Below are 19645 nucleotides of genomic sequence, written 5' to 3'. Positions count from 1 at the left end.
TCCCCATTTCTGTAGGGTCCCTCATTTCTGTGGGGTCCCCCATTTTGTGGGGCTCTCCCGGGGGGCTTCAGGCAGGCTTTGGCTGCCCTTTTGGGGACAAGGCGAGCCCCGGGGGGGGGTCTCATCGCCACGGGGGGCGACGGGGACCAGCAGCACGGTGCCTTCCAGCCCCTCTGGGTTGGGGGCAGCCCCCCCTTGACACACTGCTTTGGGGGGGGGGCGCTCGGGCGCTGCCCACCCTCCACCCCCCCGCCCCCGCCACAGGACTACAACTCCCAGCAGGCACCGCGCGGAGCCGCCCGCCCCCGCCGCCCGCCCTGCCCTCGGCGCATGCGCGCTGGCGGCGGGGCGCGGGCGGGGCATGCGCGGAGGCGGCTCTGCAGTGATAGGGGGGGCGCTGAGGAGAGCGGGGGGGGGCGGCGGCCGCCATCTTGGGCGGCAGAGCGGCGGGCGGGCGGCGGCAGGTGAGGGGGCTCCGCGCCGGTGCTCCGCGCTCTGCAGGGGCCGAGCCGCTCGTTTCATCCCCCTCGGGCGGCTTCTCTGCACCGGGGAGTCTCGCTGCATCGCCCGGAGCCGGGGGGGTGGCTGGAGGATGGTGGGTGGCGGCTCCCTCAGCGCCCGCCGGGGGTGGGGGGCTGCGGGCCCGCGGCGCTGGCAGGAGCTGAGGGGGGCTCGGGGGGGTTCAGGGGGGTCTGGGGGCGCCCCCCGGGCGGGCTGTGCCCTGGGGGAGGGCGGTGGGGCTCCCCCGAGAGGGCTCTCTGTCATCGAGGGGCTGCGCCGTGACCCCGGCCTCGCCAGCCTAGATCCGCTTTTTGCCCGTTTTTTGCCTTTTTTTTAATTATTTTTGGCTGCGCGGGGGCGTCTGGTGGCTGCGCTGCGGTGGTCGGGCCGGGCTGGGTGCGGGTGGGGATGGAGGAGCCCTGAGAGGCTCGGGCAGCCCGAGCAAAGGGCTGGGGCCGGGGCCGGGCAGGGATTTCCCTCAGGTTTCTCCACACGAATTAGCTGGGGCACGGCTCCCAGCCTCTGCCTTCCTCTGTGGAGAGCCCACCGAGCGGTCCCCGCTCCAGCAGCTCCCCCGCTGCCTCCCCACATCCTTTCTTCCCTTCCCTGGGCTGTGGAGGCTGCAGGAAGCGCAGCCTCTGTTTATCGTCCTGCTGCAGCTGATTTCTCTCCCCGGTAGGAAATGCCTCTCTTCATCTCGCCTTCTCCCTCTCAGCTGCGTGCTTCCGAGAGCTGTTCCCTGCTTGCTTTAGTATGACAAAGCTGCTGGGAAGTTTTCGCCTGCGGCTGCCAAAATCTGAGCCTGGAACTTTCCCAGATAGGCACGTCTGGATGGTTTTGGCGACTCGCAGGTCTGGGCGTTATGGATTTCTAAGCCCATCTGGGCTCCTGTGGGCACGATGCTTGTTGGGCGATGTGACTGCTGTCAGAACTGTGCTTACTGCTTTTTTCTCTAGTAAAAGCTGGGCTCGTCCCTGTGAGTTTTGCTTGCAGGGACAACCACCAGCCTGATGAGATGCTGCCAAGCTGCCTGCTTCCATATTTTCCCTGTCAGAGGGGAGGCATCGTTTCTCCTCTGTAGGAAGTGCCATGTTACTGACATCTAGTGACAAGGTACCCGGCGTTCTTTGGGCTGCGGGCTGGCCATATTTCCTTCCAGGGAGAGCATTTGAGATATCCTTGAAGGGTATTATGGCTGGCTTCTCCCCTCCTCCTGAGATAACACAATTTTAGTCTTTTAAGTCTTGAGGCTGCAAAGAATTGCATCTCCAGTTTTTTGAAGCACAAATGACAGGAAATGCTCTCTGGGGGTTGATAGTATCTTGGCTTCTCTCCTCAAGGAATGGGAACAATCAGTGAACAAAATTTCTTTCTGTAAAGAAACTTCATGTGACTGACCCTAGTTAAACTTTTCTTGGCATTATCACTTGGCGCAGGGATGCGACAAGACTATCTAGCACAGCACAGCGCCTTCCATCAGTTTGCTGAGTTTATAATGGCTGTTGGTGTATTTTAAGGATGTTCTTAGGCGTAGATGCAAGGATGGCCAGAAATGCAGCCTAGGGTGCCAACGTATAGCAGGTGGAGTCAGCTGCTTTTCTCTAGAGGATGACCTGCAGAACGAAAAGCTGTGAATAAGCAATGTTATTTCCATCTCAGCAGGTTGGCAGCTTAGCTAGGAGCTTGCAGGCTGAGGCACAGAATGTGGAAGGCAGTTACCTGCCCCACAGGAACAGCAGAAAGAGGTACGTTGGCAGGTCGAGGCACCTAGGCTGTTGGTGGTCTGTGGTGAACTACAGCTCATATCTGCAGCCTTTTCAGTTAGAAGATGAATGGAACAGAAGCCACTGCTCAGACTTCTAGAATGGAAACTGCTTCAGACTGACTTTAAAACTGCCTTGGAACAAAGCCACTAGAGGTGGAAGAAGTAATTGGGGCTATTCAGATAAGGCTGGACTCCAGTAAGGCAGAGGGGTGTGTTAAACGCAGTTTCGGTGGCGTTAAGGGAGCTGGCCACATTTTCCTGTCAGGGTTTCTCTTGCTGCCCACCAGACTGCCTGCGTGCTGCATGGCACCCAGAAACAGGCTGTAGGAGGACAGCCTGGTAGGAGCTGAACGTGCTTCTCTCGCTGCCCACCAGTTGTGGGGATTTATGGGATTGGGTTTAAAATAGGAACAGTTCCTCTGAATCTGATGGGTTTATCTCGGTAGCTCTTTAGCTCGCGGTATGCCTCTTAATTAAATCACGCAGCCTGTCTTCCCCAGGATGAAGTGATTGCAGCTACTCTTTAAAACCAGGCGCAGCCAGTGGCCTCCTGGAAGGTGGCTAATGCAACCCTCAGAGCAAAGCTTAGGCGCTCGGATTAGCTGCTGGGGTGGTGACATCGATGTAAGCCTTAAGCCTCTGGTTTGATAACACCAGTGCCAGCCTGGCAGGATCGGCTTCCTAAGGAACTCCAGTTTGCCCGAGCATCTTGGCTAATCCCCCTCCTGCTTCAACTGCTGTCACTTGTCCAAGGCCATAGTGACTTGGGAATGCGGAAATGGTTGCAGTTGACTTGCCCTCAGTCCTCTGGGTGAGCGCTGGCTTCTTCCTGGCTGTGAGCTGAGGCAGCTAATGTACCTTGAACTGCTTAGTTGGGTAAGCTCATTAATGCACAGCGGGCTTACTTGCTGGTAAGTCAGAACCCAAACTTTCTTTTAATAGACTGCTAAAGGGGTTGGTTGTTTTACACCAGCTTATTGGCTGACTTGTGATTGCTGCTCCCCAGCCGTGCTGTGTAGGGTAGAGGAATAAGCATCGTGTAGAGGAATAAGTGTTGTCCTCTGCTCTCCTTCAAGCTGAGTGGTGGCTGTGCTGGGAGGAAACTCCTCACCCTGCAGTGGCAGTGACACAGCCCGGAGTGGCTGGGTCCTGAGCAAAGTCCCTTGGGTCTTGGTGAGAGTACCAAACGCACAGGGACATAAATACAGCTGGTCCTAAAGGTGTGCTTTAAAATGGATGGAGAACTCAGTGGGTGCTGACTGTGCTGAAGGGAACCTGTTGGGGTGTTGCAGAGAGCTGCGTTCACTCTTCCTTGTGGCAAAAAATACCAATAGATGCTCATGTTGCATGGTGGCTGTGTACTGCTACAGGACTCCAGGCTGTAGGCACGCTGCTAGTGACGTGTTTCTTCCAGCCAGTGCCTCATTCTTCTAGGGCTAGAGCAAGCATCTCTTGCCTGGACGTGAGACTGCAGTTCCTGCAGGCGTGTTGCCTCATTCCACTAGCAATTTGCTATTTTTCCTGAGCAGTGAGTTGGAGCAGATCAGCTTTTTAGTGCTCGGTTCTGCAAATACAGTTACAAAAGGCAGACAGCTGTGCTCGAAGTCTGCAGTGTGGGTTGAAGCTAGCGCTGTTTGGCTGGCGCAGGAAGGATTGATGGGCTCTGTGGTGTCACTTCAACACTTCAGGTTTTGGGACTTCACTTGTTTGAATGTCTGCATACATCTGGGATTTAGGCTGGAACTCAAGCTTGTCCTTCATTCCCTAATGATCGATGACCACGGTACTGAAGTGGTGCTTCTCTTACTCCTGGTTCTTGGGCAGAGAGAAAATGCAAGGCCTACTCACTGGACAAGGACTGGAGAAATGATCCTTCCTCCGTGTCATGTTTCCAGAATTGTTGGGGGAAAAAAACTGCTGCAGAGGGAACAAACCATGCTTGTCAGTCCCTTCCCCACACCTGCCTTCTTTAGTCTACGAAGGCTCTGTGCTGTATGTTCACTTCTACAACTGTACTAAGTTGGAATCCAAGTAAAGGCTGGGCCCCTGGTGTGCTGAGGAGGGAATTACCCAAACCCTGCTCGCTGAGCACCGGGTTAGTGCATCCCCCTGGGCAGCTCCCAGCCCAGCAGCAGGATGTGGCTGTGCTGAGCCTGCTCTCCTGACCGCACGCACACATTCCTAACGCGTGGCACGGTGCAGGTCTGCAAGGGCAAAGTCTGACGGCTTTCAAAAAGGGACTGGCTGTAGGTCAGGCCCAATAAACAGAGCATTTTCTGTCTGTGATAACCATCTCTGATACCATCTGTGGTAGACAAAAGCCTTTTTGAGGTACCATGCTTTTATTGCGTTTTTCCTTCTCCCGTGGTCACGGTCTGTAGCTGGCTGGCTGCTGGGGCTCGGTCTGACATGTCATGGAGTTTCGAGGGAGGAACACTCCCTAAAGCACATCCCCACATGGCATGAGCAGTGAAATGGTTGGAGAAGAGGATATTTGTTTCTTAGGGTGCATATCTCCATGTCAGTCATTATAGGTCCAGCTAATCCTGCTCCTTCTAAGTTACGCAGCTCCTGAAATGTGTTCAAATCCCTATCCCAGAGATCCTTCATGTTCCTTTTTTGATGTAGGCTGTCCTAAGGCTGTAACTTCTTCACAGTTGCTGAAAAGTTGTGTTTTGGTGCTGTCACTTTCACTGGAGTGGAGAAGCATTTCCATGTAGCCTTAACTCCTCGTGTGTTTATAAGCGTGTTCAAGTATGTGGTCTGTCTACAATGCTCCTCAGGATGCTTCTGCCTTCTATTTATGGGTTGGAATGGAAGTGTACTGGAATGTGAGCTCTTGGCAGCAGGGCAGGAAGCGTGCTGGCCTGAGGTATTTGTAGGAGCGGCGTTCAGAGGTCTGATCTCCTACCCTGGTGGCTGGCTGCTCAAAGAATGAAGAGGCTGTTGGGAGAGGACCGTTGTTCCTAAATTAAGGCGATTACTCACCAATGGGTGCAAATTCAGTATTCAAACGGATCTTCTCTGCACCTGAAGTAGAATAAATCCATCCAGCCCATAGCTGGGAAACAAGGCTGTAGCTAGCAGTGTGGAGTGGGTCACCATATGTTTGAGGCTGTGAAGCAGGAGGAACGTAGCTGCACGAGGTTGAAAATGCAGCTGGCAGACCAATAAGCCAAAGGCTTCAGCTAGTCACCTTGGCTTCCAGGCAGTTAAAAAGTGATGGGCTTTGCTCTTAAACTGTCTTGCAATGAGCCATTAGCCTGAGGAAACTCAAAACAACGCAGGGCGATCTCCCGAGGAAAGGCTGGCTGTAGAGAGGAGCTGAGTGAGTCATAGAAAGCTGATTGAGCAAGCCTGTTACTGGGAAGCTTTCTGAGTCACATCGCTTGTGCACAGCGAACAGATGAACCCAGCTCCGTGGTGGGTTTCTTATTCTGGGGCCTTCTGGTTCCAACAGCCGTGAGTCACCGAATGTCAGTCTCAGATTAATCTGAGTGCTGTTCCCTGCAGTTCTTAACCGTTGCAAGCACTGGGCTCTTCTCAGACCAGCTTTGGAAACAAAAACTCTTCATTGTCCTAAAACGTGGGGATGATCTTACCAGGTCAGAAGTGCCCCGCTAAAAACTCATTGTAGCTGCCGTGTAACCTTGAAGTGGTTCAAACCAGTATCTATGAGACTCATAGCAGAACACATAGGAGAGGATCAAAACAAAGCAGGCTTATTTTCACTGCAGCAGCTTCAAGGACAGCCATTGTCATCTTAAAGAGCCCTTCTCTTTGCTAAGCTTTAAGCAACTTTCTCGTGCATGGTGCTCTTTGTGTAGCTTTCTTCTCATCGGTTCATATATCCTTGGGCTAGTCGTTCCACCTCTTGAGTTTCCCAGCTGGGTACGTGGTCTGATTAGCTGATGGAAGTAGTGGGGAGGGAATGAAATGTTGGGCTTGCTAAGAAGCCTGGAATATTGTCGTGTCCCCTGAACCTCCATGGATGGGTTGGGGCGGCTGAGTGAAAGGACGGCACCGCTGCATCAAACTGAGCTTGCCGTCAGTTGTGCTGACGCGCTTGTGCTGTTGATGCTTGTGACATTTCGAGCTCTTTGAGAGGACAGAGTGTAAAAGGCAAGTAGAGCAAGGAAGACCTGCTTATAATTGTGTCGGGTACCTTGTGCACCTGAGACATCTTCGGTTCCTGATGCCATTAGATGGGACAGCAGCAAGAGATTTATGCTCCATGTGTCTTTGAAGTGCTGAAGACAGCTTGTGTATGGCAGATACAGCTGGGTTTGTCATCTAAACACCTTCATCGATGCACTGTCCCCAGCCCACGTGACTTTACTGAGCACTTGGAAGCTCATTAACAGTTGTCTGACTAATTGAGTTAGGTAAATTGCACTTAAATGTGGATTTGGGCTCAGTGTGTAGAGCTGTAGGATTGCAGGTTCTCCAGGCTTGAGGAGAATTCTATGGAGGCAAGCTGGTACTGCATGTAAAATAATGCCAGTGAGCATCTCCCAGGTACGTTTATGCTGGCAGACTGCCGTTGTAAAACCAGCTGGCAGAGCAGTCCTGATTCTTTGGCTAAATCAGGCTGGGGAGCAAAGGCAAACCCTGCTTCACCTGTGACATGGGCAGTCATCTTGAAGACTGAATTCAGTGTGATCTGGGAGTTACACTGAGGTTTTTTTTCCTTTTAAAAAGTCAGGCACTAAAAAAAGAGATCAAAGCAGGATTGTTATATTATCTATACCATGGTTTATTTACATCTCCAATAATGTTTGGTTTTGAATTTCCTTCCAGAAGGAGAACTTTGAGAGGAAGGCACTGAGAAAGACCAAAGCTTAGAGCGGCTTCCTTGTGAAGAGCAGCTGAGTAAGGTGGGAACGTACTGTTCTGGGAAGGAGTCAGTGAAGGCAATAGAGAAGTTCTACGCAGTCCCAAGTGGCCTGGAAGGAGAGCATGAGGGCTAGTGCTTCACCTCTTGTCCCTGTACACAAACTAGAGGCTGTTAAAGCTGGGGGAGGAAAAGAAAAAGCAAATTTTTTTTTTTTTTTTAAAAAAAAGGTTTCTTTACACAGCGTGTTTTTGCCATGGGATGCTGCTGATGCACAGATTTAAGACAAGGCTGGGCAAATACTCTTAAAAAGAGCCCTTGGGTGTCCTTAAATAAACATGCCATTGCTGGGGGATCTGCTGGGGAGTATTTCCTGACCTGTGCCTCCTGTTATCTCTGTCCCTTTATTGCCAGCACCAGAGGCAAGATACTGGGCCAACAGAACTGCAGTGTGAACCAATGTGGCTCTTACCCTACCTAGTGCAGTTTGCTTGCTTAGGAGCTGACTGCACGTGGAAAGTTCCAAGCCCAACGTCAGCTCTCAGTATGCTTGTATGATGAAGCAGTGTATTTGTGTGTGTTAACAGAACTTTTGAGACTAAAAACATTTGGATCACCCTGTATCTACTCTTCATCTAACATGCAGTTGACTCTGCTGCCTGGTATTGTGATGCAGTTAAAAATTATGACATATCTGGCTGTAACTTATTACAGAACATGCTCTAACCTAAGAGAGGATAACCTCATTATCTCTATTACCATTGAAAATACCTGGGTTTTCCAGAGAAGGCTTTAATTTTTCAGCAAGAAGCTTGATCAGCAATCTGTTTTTATAGAACTGTAGCAAGTAGCTAAACCAAGGCGCTTTCAGGAAGCAGTTGTCATGCTAGCACGATGCTCTGTCTTGTATGCCGTGTCTGATCTTGTTGCTCATCAAAGCAGATGTTTCCCTTATGCTAAAAATAGAACAAATAAGTTAAGCAGCATTAAAGCCCAAGAGGGAGATTACTTTTTTTAAAGACTAGGATGTGCTTTCTAGGAATCTTCTGGAAAGGTTTTGTAGGATTCGCACCATCCGGCTTTGGCCAGTTGCATAAGCTTCCAGGAAACCATTCTGTACAATGTAAGCCTGAAGGAAGATGCAAGAACTGCTTCACGTTTGGTAGCAGTGGTCCGTATCCAAATTTGGAAGCCACCACTGCAACAGTCTGAGAAAGATGTCCTTGTCTCTTGTCTGAGATGGAAAAGAAAGAAATAATTAGGAAAGAATTTCTTAGAGCAGGCAACAAGTTGCATTCACTGTCTTAACGGTTCCTGTTTTCATCGTTTGGCCCGTGTGAATGCCCTTTCAAATGGCTGCTGAATTACAGCAGCAGCATCTGCCAGACTTGTTGGGCATCTGTTCAAATAGATGTTGGTCTTTTGGGTTCCTGCCCTGTGCCCTTCAGTGGCCTTCTTCGTGCCTGCTAGGGTTGTGAGTTTGTGTGGGTAGCTGTGGGTCTGTGACAGCCACTTCCTTCAACTCGACAGCCTGGTCTCATTCTGTTGGCCAACTGGGTTGTCTTTTGTCTTCTGGCATGGAGATGTGAGCCTTGCTGTGTGTGTAGCCTCATTCTCCCATGTGGGGCACTGAGAAGCTTCAGAAGACTTTTGCTCTGTAATTCCATGGGAGTCTCAGGCCCCTATGTTAATAGGTTTGGTTTCTGCATGATGGTACAAGTGACTTGTCCTGGAAGCAGGTGGGATGTATCCTAAAGTTAGCAGTCACTAACAGAAATATATATGTTGTTTCTAGGTGAGGTTTCAGAACTTGGCAATGCTAAGACAAGCATCCAAGAGTTAAAGTGTAAGTAGTGCGTTAAGGTCCTAGTATAACTGTTTCACTGGTGCAAAAATAGTCTTCAAAGTTATTTTAAACTTTCCTGTGTTAGGTGGAGTCTGAGGCCATCAAAAATTGGTGATGACAGTGACGTGAAGCCACTGACAAGTGGCAGGATGCAGCCTGATAATAGCCAGAGACTGTCGCGTTAAAGGGGTGTAGCTGATTAACCGTTACGGGCCCGGTTGGATTCAGAGTACTGAACCAGTCGGACATTCACCAAAACTGGGGGTCCGTTCAGACATTCACCAAAAACGTATTAACCACCTGGGGGTCCGCTCAGACATTCACCAACAATGCATTAACCGTCTGGGGGTCTGGTTAGATTCAGAACACTGAACTATCACGGATAACCACCCTCACCCTAGTTGCATTAATGAGAGCTATCACAATGCAATCAAGTATGGTTTATTACAGCAACAGATAATCAGGTTCTTTTGGATTGCCGGTGATAGTGACTATCTGCAAAAGCAAGCTAGTATGCATGAAATACACAGGGGTTCTAGGTGTGGGTTCTAGGTGTGGGTTCTAGGTGTGGGTTCTAGGTGTGGGTTCTAGGTGTGGGTTCTAGGTGTGGGTTCTAGGTGTGGGTTCTAGGTGTGGGTTCTAGGTGTGGGTTCTAGGTGTGGGTTCTAGGTGTGGGTTCTAGGTGTGGGTTCTAGGTGTGGGTTCTAGGTGTGGGTTCTAGGTGTGGGTTCTAGGTGTGGGTTCTAGGTGTGGGTTCTAGGTGTGGGTTCTAGGTGTGGGTTCTAGGTGTGGGTTCTAGGTGTGGGTTCTAGGTGTGGGTTCTAGGTGTGGGTTCTAGGTGTGGGTTCTAGGTGTGGGTTCTAGGTGTGGGTTCTAGGTGTGGGTTCTAGGTGTGGGTTCTAGGTAGGTGTTACAGGTGCGCAGCCTAGAAATAAACGCGTTAAAAGGATCAAAGACTCTATAGAGATTTATAAGCAAATATTCAGATCTCACCCAAAGGCGTCCCAATGGGGGGGGAAGAGAGGCTCAGCCCGTCGACTGATCCCAGGAGTCAGGAGGTCCTAAGGATGTTGTATGTCCTCGGGATGGTATCTCCCCTGACGATGGTATCTTCCCTAACATCCCCTCTCTCTTGGGCCAATTTATATTATTTTCTATCTTTTAGGTGGAGCTTGAGTGGCTCTAGTCAAGCATATCTTAGTTATGATTGGTGTAAAGTTTTCCCGTTTCCGTTTAAAGTAATAGGCTCCGAGAAATTCAGGGCGCATGCTCAGTGAGGGGTGGTCGCACCTTGGAGGCGGGTAGCTTTTGGGATGGAGGTGTGTTTTGGTATTATAATGATATTATAATGAGCAAAAAGTACACTAGGGTACAGCATTTGTCAAAACATGACAGGTCGTTGGCTTAGGGTGGCAAAAAGTGCAGCTTTGTGCACAAGAACAATCGAGGCCCCACCTGATTACAGAGCCTAGCCATGGTGTCTCCACTCCACTCTACGCTCCGTGGTGTTCCTTAGAGCTAGCACACCAAGTTTCCCCAGTGCGATAGCATCTAAGGTTGGGAGCCTAGGGAACGCTCAGATAATGCAGTTATGCCCTACCCTGAAAGCCTCTTCAATGCTGTACCTTTTCCTTAAAAATGTGAATGTTAGTTTTATTTTCCTAGTTACTTCAGGCATTTACACCACAGAGACACAGCCAGCAAAATGTGGGAGGAAAAGCCAGGAAGCTCACTGCTGAGTTTTGGGAAAACTGCACCTCAGTTTCTCACTATTTTGACTTGGTGACTATTTCTGGTGTTTTCTTTCCTTGTAATGAGCAGAAGCAGCCATCTGGAAGCTGAAGACCAGTAGCACAGAAGTGTATGTGTAAGGCTGCTCTCTGAGGGCTCATTAGGCATGGCTGAAAATGTAGCTGTTGGTGTGAAGACTGATGGAAGTGAAAGGTTTTTGGTCTTCCTGAAATTAAAAGTAGTGGCTGCACTATCAAAAAAACCTTCTTTTAGTGCAGAGCTCGTGTCTGCAATGCCACCTTCAGATAGGCAGCTGCTGAAGTTTCTTGAACGTAACCGTTAGGAGATAGTTCCTCAGGCTTCTGTGCTGGAAGTCCTTCTGACCCTCCGTGTGTGTTCCTCTTCTATTATTTTTCTGACCTTTGAGATGAGCCGAGGCAAGGTCACTCCAACTTGCTTTGTGCTGTCCCTGCACAAAGGCGTATCGGTTTGCTCTCAGCTGTTTTAGGCTCGCCTGTCCCTATCCTTCCTGCCCACCCCAGACAAATGGGTGTAGGCTAATCTCCCCAGCAGCACTGCGGAGGTGGTTGGTTATCTAATGCTCTCCAGTGCTGAAGCTGAGAGAAGCACCTATGGTGGTTCCCAGACCTGGGGACAAGCCTTGCCCTATCTTGTTTGTGGTGCTCTTCTCTGGGCTAAGCAGGCCAAGCACTGGCTTGAATGGGTGTTATGGCTTGGACTGAGGGGAAGCAGGAGTGTGGGTGACTGCAGGAAGGGGATCTGGTTAAAAAGCTGTATATTTATTTAAATAAAAAATCTGCCTCAATGTCTATCAGTTTTGAAGCTCTTTTCAAACCAATCTCTGCAGAAAGATGAGTTTAAGGGGATGATGTCTAAGACATTAGTCCCCAGTTAAAGTGGCTCACGGTTGAGATCTGCTCCAGTGGCACCTGGTGGCCAGGCCACTCTGTTTTGGCTCTGAAGCTAGCTTTTTGTACCTAGTTATCAATACAGCCCATTACTGCTAGGCAGCTGTGATCCCAAGCAGGAGCGTTGAACTTTGTCAAGATGCTGCTTAAATAATCATTATCTGTAGACTTGCTGGTCGAAAAGATATTTAGGAGCATTCCTCTTGATGGCTCCTCATCCAGCAGGCTGAATTGCTGGAGCAACGAGATCACTGGCTGCTGCCCTGGAATCCATTATCTCCTTAAGTTAAGCAGCCTTCCTAGCAGGCAGTAATCAACCAAGGTGGACCTGCTGCTAATAACACCCCGCCATGCAGTGATCTGATTTGTGTGGCAGTCACAGTGGGGATGCGGGCTTTATAGGGGAAATAAAGGGTCTCTGATTTCCTTGCAGTTCCAGGTCTGTTTTTCCTCATATTCAGGGGAGAGGCCAGGCACTTCCAGTTCTTGAGCCTTGATCCATCTGTGCTGATGGATGAATGTGAAGTTAGTCTGCACAAAAAGTATAGTTAGCCTATACAAAAAGCATAACCTCAAATGTTAACAGTAAGGCTACTTCCTTCCTCTCCAGAGTAAAACGCGTTCAGATAGCCCTGTGTAAGGAGCTTTGTATTCCTCCTGCAAGCATGAGGCAGGCACCGAGCGTTAAGCTGCCCTGCTGGGCCTCAGCCCTGGCCTGGCATAACGATATAAACTAATGAGGGAGCTGGCAACATCAGACCTTCAGTGGTGTCTCTGGGTGTGCTCTCCACTCCTATTTCCCTGCAGTGTGCTTGAGTTCATTACTCCTGGGGCATCAAGGTGTGAGCTGTCAGGTCCTCACCACTGCAGGCACTGCACAAAGTGCTTTCGGTGGAGGTGTGAGACAAAAGCTCTCGGTGCCCTGGCTGGATGTCAGCCTGTGCCTGCTGTACTGTTCATTGCAGCCTAACGTGTGCGCTCTCTTGCTTCAGGTCTTAAGCAACATGGGAAGAGAAGACTAAAGTTCCACCATGATCGGAGGCTTATTCATCTATAATCACAAAGGAGAGGTTTTAATCTCTCGAGTCTACCGGGATGACATTGGGTAAGTGCTTCCTTTGCATCCGTGGTCTTTGCATTTCTGTCTCACTGTGGTGCAGACGACAACCCAGAGCTGCTTTGTTCTGCATTAGCTGTGCATGCATGTAAGACTGCAACTCAACTTGCTGCTCTAGGCCTAGTTAAGAAATAGCTAAGTTCTTACTAAGCCCAGATCATCTACAGGTGGTAGTAAAGGACAACCTGCAGGCAAAGCTAGGACTTCGTTTTGGATGGTAGAGATCTGGGTGTTTTTCCAAACGCTTCACCAATGTGGACTGCCACTGCAGAAGTCTACCAGCCTAATGTAATCATTAAAACGTTACAGGAGTCATGTGGGAACTGTCTGCCATGCATTGTGACCAGGGCTCTGAACTAGTTTCAAACACAGATGATGAGTATCAAGTACAGGCATACAGAAGACTGCCTCTGGTCTTTGCTTGCAGTGTCAAAGTGCCAGTAACCACCTCTGCGCACTTAATGTTCTCTGCCCCAACCTTGTATGTCAGCCTTGTAAGTAAAAAAGCTTACATCTGTGGGGTAATTCAAGTTGTGGGATCTCTGAAAGCCTTCAGTAGGTATAGGTATGTTGCACTTCACACAAGTGTGTTCTGTTACTCACTTAGACTAGGTATGTACCATTCTTAAACTGCTAGTTCCCAAAAGGAACCCTATGAGAACTGGGGTTTTTTGAGCAGTGGGTAGTGCTTTAAGGAGCCTGATAAGTGATACTGCTGCTTGGACTGAAAGCCTTAAGTGGCTTTCTCACACAGCAAGGCTGTTACTGGTGGTTATCATTATTGTTAGGCATTAGGTGAAAGCTAGTAATTGAAGCTAGCATGAAGTTAAAATGCAGCTAATGGAAGCAAGGTCACTGTAAACATTCTCTCAAAGTGCAAGAGATACTTTTGCCCAGTTTAGGAAAAATACATTTTTACAAGGTCTTCAAAATAAATAGTGGTAGGATGTGCTGTGAGATAACTTGTTGCCACAAATTGTAATAAACAATCAAGACAGTCTGAAGAGAGCTTCCCTTCCGGACATGGATTGTCTAGTGGAGGCTAAAAATGGTGTAGAACTAGCAGCTTGCCAAGGCTTTCACAGCTTCATTGAAGGAGTAGCAGTGGTCAACAGTGCCTGTGATAAGCTCACTAGGTGATACCTTAACTCTCTCTTGTTCTAAGTGGAGTAAAGTAGCAGTTGTGAGAATGGCCAAATTATCCCTGATCTTCCACATGGCGCTGAGCCAAGGAAGCTTTGTACTTTTGTACTTCTGAAGCAGAAAACTGCTGGCCGTGAAGTTCTGCCTCTTCTCTACTGTAGTAATTCTTTCAGTCTTTTGAATGTTGGCTAGCTGAAGGTCTTCAGAGCAATTCATGTGCCAGATCTGACTTGGAAATTCCTCTAATTAATGAATAGTGTGGTGATCAAACCAAACGAGGTTGGATTACTGATAAAATTTGAGAACATTGTATGTGGAGCTAGAGACAATGTTGCTGCAGTTCCTGGCAATAAGATTTTGTTGTTGTTGTGGCAAGTAGATTGCACCGTGCTTGAACTGATGTTTATTCAAGAAGGGCCTCTTAATTTTAAAGGGCCTTCTGGCCATAGAGATGTAAACTGGAGAGTGAAATAGTTCTTCTAATGTAGTGATCTTCCACTGCTTTTATCTTGGCTCATCCCTCTTGTGAAGTGACCGAGTCGTTCAGCAAGTAATGAAGTACTTCTTACTGGCTGGCCAGGCAAAACTAAAAAATTGGATTTCCTGCTTGATCCAATCTTCACTTTGTCTTTTGGAAAAAGGTGCCAAAGATTCAAATGTTCTCTAGAACTTCTGAAGTTAGCGTTGCCTTGAATAAAATCCTTTGTACAGTTTTTGTGGGTGTCTCTGTCAGTCTTGTGATAAGTGGAGCTGGTGCTGGCTATTAATGGAGCTTGCTCCCAAGGTGTTGGATTCCTTCTGAAACAGGCCATCAAACTTGGCTTACATTTTTTGGATATGTAACCTTATAAAACAAGTTGTCTTAGAACAGTTACATCTTGTAATCAAGTAACTGAGAATCTTCAGCTCTGTAGCAAGTAGGTAGCTGTTACTTCATGTTGGGAATGCTAGCGTCAGTACCAGGTGTACTTGAGAGCTCTGAGCACCCTACCTAACTTCCAGAGAGGTAGGGAAAGGAACAGCCTTTCCCTGCAGTTTGTACTCTCCTCTGTAGGAGTTCCATCTCAAAACAATGAGTCAATAGATTTCTGGAACACTTGAGTCTTTAATCCAGATGGATCTGAAGTGCAGGGAATTGAGCCCATCTAGCTTGCTGGGAGGTAGGCCGAGTGGGAAAGGAGCATAGCTGCTGCCTGTCTTCATGGGCATTCGGAGTGATTGACCTGTAAGGCTTCCTTGGCCTTGGCACTTCCCTTTGGTGTCTTGAAGCCTCAGGGGGAGGCTTGGGAGAGTTTATCTCAGTTGGGAGAGATTAAAAGCCATTTCTGGTAATGAGAACCTCTCCTCTTGCACAGTTTAAGGATCTAAATTAGCACATACTAGCTCAAATGTTAATGAGAAAAGTGGCAGTCAATGAAGCAACACTTCCCTTGACTTTGGTAAAGGCAGAAAACAGTCCCCACAGAACTTGGACTTCCTTTGCTTGCAACTTAGAAGAATGGCTTTAGTGCATGTAGTGCATCTGTCTATACAGCAGCTAGCTGCATGCATAAGCAGCCTCTTAAAAATATCAGCAAAGCACTATGCATTTAATTCAGGATACTGTGGAGGGCTCTATTGTGACCTTAAGTGCCTTGTTCTTCAGTGATGTAGTCACTGGGAGAACCTACCTGCATTTAAAAACGTAGCTATTAATTTTTTGTTTTAAAAAAGAAGCTATTTGAAACTGAGCAGCTTACATGACGAACTGCATGCACTTTAACTGGGGTAGGTGTTTTGTTTGAGCTTCTAAGACATCACTTCTGCTTCATAGCTCTTGTTCATTATGGAAAAAGTGCAAGCTGGATAGAGCAGTGCCTGAAGCTGCAGGACGTGCCATCTCTCTCCAGATGTGCTGAAGCTCTGTCAAACTCGGTGTTTTTCCTGTTGGCTGGACCAGGCCAGAAAGCAGCAGCCCAAACAGCCTCAAATGAGAGCGCTGCCATAGCAGTGCCCACTCAGACTTGCAGCCCTGTGGTGAGGGAAGAAGAAAAGTGGTACTCTGCGGTCCCCAGGCTGTGCCTCAGATTGAGGGTTTCTTTCTTTTTTTCCCCACTGAGGCCTGCCACGTGTGTTAGCAGAGCAGCGTGGATACCAATGATGTGATGTGGCTCCCACTCATCTGGACTAAACACCCAATTAGTCCTGAAATTCCAAAGAAGCCCGGTCTCAACACTGGCGATCTGACCATGGCATGTCAGCGCTGTGCCTTGCGAGGGCTCCATTGCTGCCACAGCTTGTTACTTTCCAGCCAGGCCTACCTGGGCCTTTTTGCGCCCCGGAGCAGGGGGAGGGGGTGCTGTTTGGTCTCTCCTTATCTCTTTGGATTCATTGTGCCTTGTGTGTGTGTTTCTAACCCTTTCTCTTGTTGCTGTCACTCCTCCTTTCTCCGCTGGCGCCATTTCTGTCCATCCCATCTCATTGGCTGCTGTAGCAATAGGTAAGAGACGCGGGTAGGCCATGACCGGCACTGCACAGCGGGCAACTGGTGTGCTGGAAAAGCTTCACTCACCTGAGGCTTCTCCTCTAGCGTGCACCAGTCTGACTGCTGGCTCTGCTGCTAGCCCTAGTGGGTAGAAGGCCGGGAGGGCTGATGCTCCAGAACAAGCTGAGCTTTACTTGTGAGGCTTACTGAAGGGGAGGAGTGGGACTTCTAGATATTGCTATTTTACAGTAGAATAATTACATTCCTATGGAAAAAACAAGGTAGAAATCAAATAGTGATTTAACTCACAAGCCTTCTGGAGCAATAAAACCTGGGAAGTATTTGAAGGCCAGAATTTTGCTTATGGGGGAGGGTGTTTACTGATGAGGCTTCCACATGTCTACCCAGACCTTCAAGGAAAAAACACCTGCCATGGCAGCACATGTTCCCCTGAATATCCTTTGTTTTCAAACTGTCTGCTGGACTGTTGACAACCCTCAGTGCTTATGAACATTTGTATGCCTTTATCCTTGCTTGCAAGGATGTGACTGCTGTCTGCTCTCAAACACGGTTCTGCATATTCCTTGCCATGGGGCCTTGACACTGCAGCGAGGAGCCCCCCTGTTCTGAGTAGTCTTAAGGAAGGGTATGGGAAATAAAGCACAACTAGACGTGCCTTGGCTTGGTAGGTAGGCTACTGCTCCAAGTCTCAGTTCTGTAATATAAACCCATCAGTTCTCCTTCCTATGGTCTTAGTATCGGTGGATTTTGACTTAATTTGGGGAGTTTATCTTGATGTGTAGCTGCAGGATGAGAAAGTGTGGAAGAGGTTGGAAACCAGGATGTCACGGGGACATCAGTGTTTTATTTAGGAGGGATTTTTAAGAGGGATTCACTGTCACTAGTGTATGGACAGTGAAACAAGTTTGGATTAAAGATGTTAGCAGCTAGGAGAAACTCATGCAGCACATTTTCTGCCCTGCAGAACTCCTTTCCCATTGTAAATGGTACTGGATCTTCCAGTGCACGTAGTGTGTTGCTACTCACATGTGGCACCATGGGCACCCCAATTCTGTCTGCCAGAGACCTGCTCAGAAGCATAGCAGGCTTGAGAGGACATATAACTGGAAAGCCCAAAATGTTCCCAATCCTGCTTGCTGCTTTTAGCCTGCCCTCTAGGGTACTTTGGGAAATGGGGGTGAGATGAGTCTAAACTGAAGCTGCCTTTCGTGGTGTACCCGGGCACTGCCATCCATCAGGTGACCTGCGTAGGTTTTGCTGCCTTTTCCTCAGCGGTATATTTGGGGGGAACTGCCATTAAAGAATATAATGGGAGACTGCAGGTTTGTTTTGGGGCAGGGGTATGAAGGCTTAGGCACGCAGGGCAGGTTAACTAGCAGTTTGGTCAGAACACGTGCCCCAGAGCCTGTTCTAGTGTTCATTCCTGGCTATGGTAATCAGGAGTGCTAGCAGAATAAACTGAAGGGAATTTTCCTTTGTCGTCTGACTCCACGTGGAGGTTAGCTTGCTTCTCTTTCTGCCTGCAGTTAGAATTGCCCTGTAGTCCAAAGGTCCACAGAGACCAGTAACTCCTCTCCTGGAGTTTGTGCAGGATTTAACGTCCACCTCTGCTCAGAGCCTTCGGTTGTCCCTCTTGGCTGTGACATCCCAGGCGCCCTTCCTAAGCGAGCTGGGTGTGTTTAGTTCACCTTGGTAATCACATAAGCAGAGCTGTATGGTGAATTTGTTTTTGTAGACACTGTGCTAACTCTCCTTTGGTGGTGGTCTTGTAGGCGGAATGCCGTGGACGCCTTCCGCGTCAATGTCATCCACGCCCGGCAGCAGGTGCGCTCGCCTGTCACCAACATCGCCCGCACGAGTTTCTTCCACGTCAAGCGTTCCAACATCTGGCTGGCTGCTGTCACCAAGCAGAATGTCAACGCCGCCATGGTGTTCGAGTTTCTTTACAAGATGTGTGACGTGATGACCGCCTACTTCGGGAAGATCAGCGAGGAGAACATAAAGAACAACTTTGTGCTGATCTATGAGCTGCTGGATGGTGAGATGCTTCCCTTCTAATCTGATACCTGGTATTGCACTTGGTCATTCTGTAGCTGTTAGCTTAGAAACCAGCAAATGGATCGCTCTGGACAGCTGTCCATCACTCTTTCTATCCAAAATACTATACAGGGAAGTCAATTTAGTTTAGCAGGGCTGTTTGTTATTCTCTTCTTGCTAAAGAATACTCCAGCCTCTTACCCAGAGGCTTAATATATGAGCAAGTTATTGCACAGGCATTGCTTTCCTTACAGCAATGGTTAACATGGCTACTGTGTTTATATGTTGCAGCTCTGGCTTGTGGCTGTGAGCTAACCATCTTTTACTCTTCCATAGAAATCCTGGACTTTGGCTATCCTCAGAACTCTGAAACGGGGGCCCTGAAGACTTTCATCACTCAGCAAGGCATCAAGAGTCAGGTAACCACAGGGTCTGGGGTACAGCACTGCTCTGCTAGTTCAGCTTGTTCAAGAAAGCACGGTCTTGATGATGCAACTAACCACTTGACCTGTGCTGGGTGAAAATGCCTGGGTATTCTGAGAACTCCCTGGCTGGGAGGTAGCTCATTGTCACCTCATTCTAGATGTCTCTGTGCTTGTGTGACCTCCCTGGCATTTGGTAAGGTGTGGGAGGAAAGGCCCTGTGTTAGGGTGGTGCTAGTCCCTTGCATGTAAATGATCGCTGCCTTCAGGTGCTGGTCTGTGTCAGCTTGTGGCAGAGAATAAACACATCTGCCTGCTGAACCAGAAATAGCTGTCCTGTGTGTGAATCTCACTGAGCAGGTCTGTTCTCCGCCTGCCTTCAGCGCTTTGAGCTGTCAGGCTTTCGTGCCTTCCTTGTAATGAAGTATTCTTCAGCCTTCTGAATCTTGCCAGCAGTCAGGAAACTGACATTATTCTGTTGCTGCCTGTGACATCTCTGCAGATCAGCAGACGCATCAGTACGGTGTGGGATTTCTCATGTTAGAGGTGAAATTCTCTATGGCACATTCAGTATAGTAGAAACCCTTGCAACAAAGTTTACATTGAGATAAAAGATAAAGGACGTCTGGGGGAAAAAGACAGTTGAATTAGGCTGTTCTTGGGAATGTTTTTCAAACTAGTTCTAATCCTACACCAGGCTAATCCTCAAAACTAGTCCACAAAATAGTTACTGCTTCTTGTGTCTCCGAGGGATATTGCTCACCTTGTCCCTCTAATGTAGCTGTGCAACTCCTAATGAGGACTTGGGTGAGAGGAGTGAGTTTTAGGCTATGTA

At 48.7% G+C, this 19645-nt stretch overlaps 1 protein-coding gene across 2 annotated transcripts in view; it reads left to right on the top strand.

Moving 5' to 3' along the window:
* The first annotated feature begins 316 nt into the window (after window positions 1-316).
* Window positions 317-19645, top strand: part of AP2M1 (adaptor related protein complex 2 subunit mu 1) — a 28204-nt gene continuing 8875 nt past the window's right edge. The window contains exons 1-4 of one of the 2 annotated variants that reach the window (XM_068692952.1): window positions 317-464; window positions 12599-12711; window positions 18124-18389; window positions 18725-18807. In XM_068692952.1, the coding sequence (XP_068549053.1) occupies window positions 12638-12711; window positions 18124-18389; window positions 18725-18807 (423 nt within the window). In that variant the 5' untranslated portion in view covers window positions 317-464; window positions 12599-12637. Of the gene's footprint in view, window positions 465-551; window positions 596-12598; window positions 12712-18123; window positions 18390-18724; window positions 18808-19645 lie in introns of those variants that run through there. The other variant, XM_068692953.1, reaches the window with a different exon arrangement.

This window comes from Anas acuta, chromosome 9 (genome assembly GCF_963932015.1).
Source record: "Anas acuta chromosome 9, bAnaAcu1.1, whole genome shotgun sequence".
NCBI lineage: Eukaryota > Metazoa > Chordata > Aves > Anseriformes > Anatidae > Anas > Anas acuta.
This window is presented reverse-complemented; position numbering and strand designations above follow the sequence as displayed.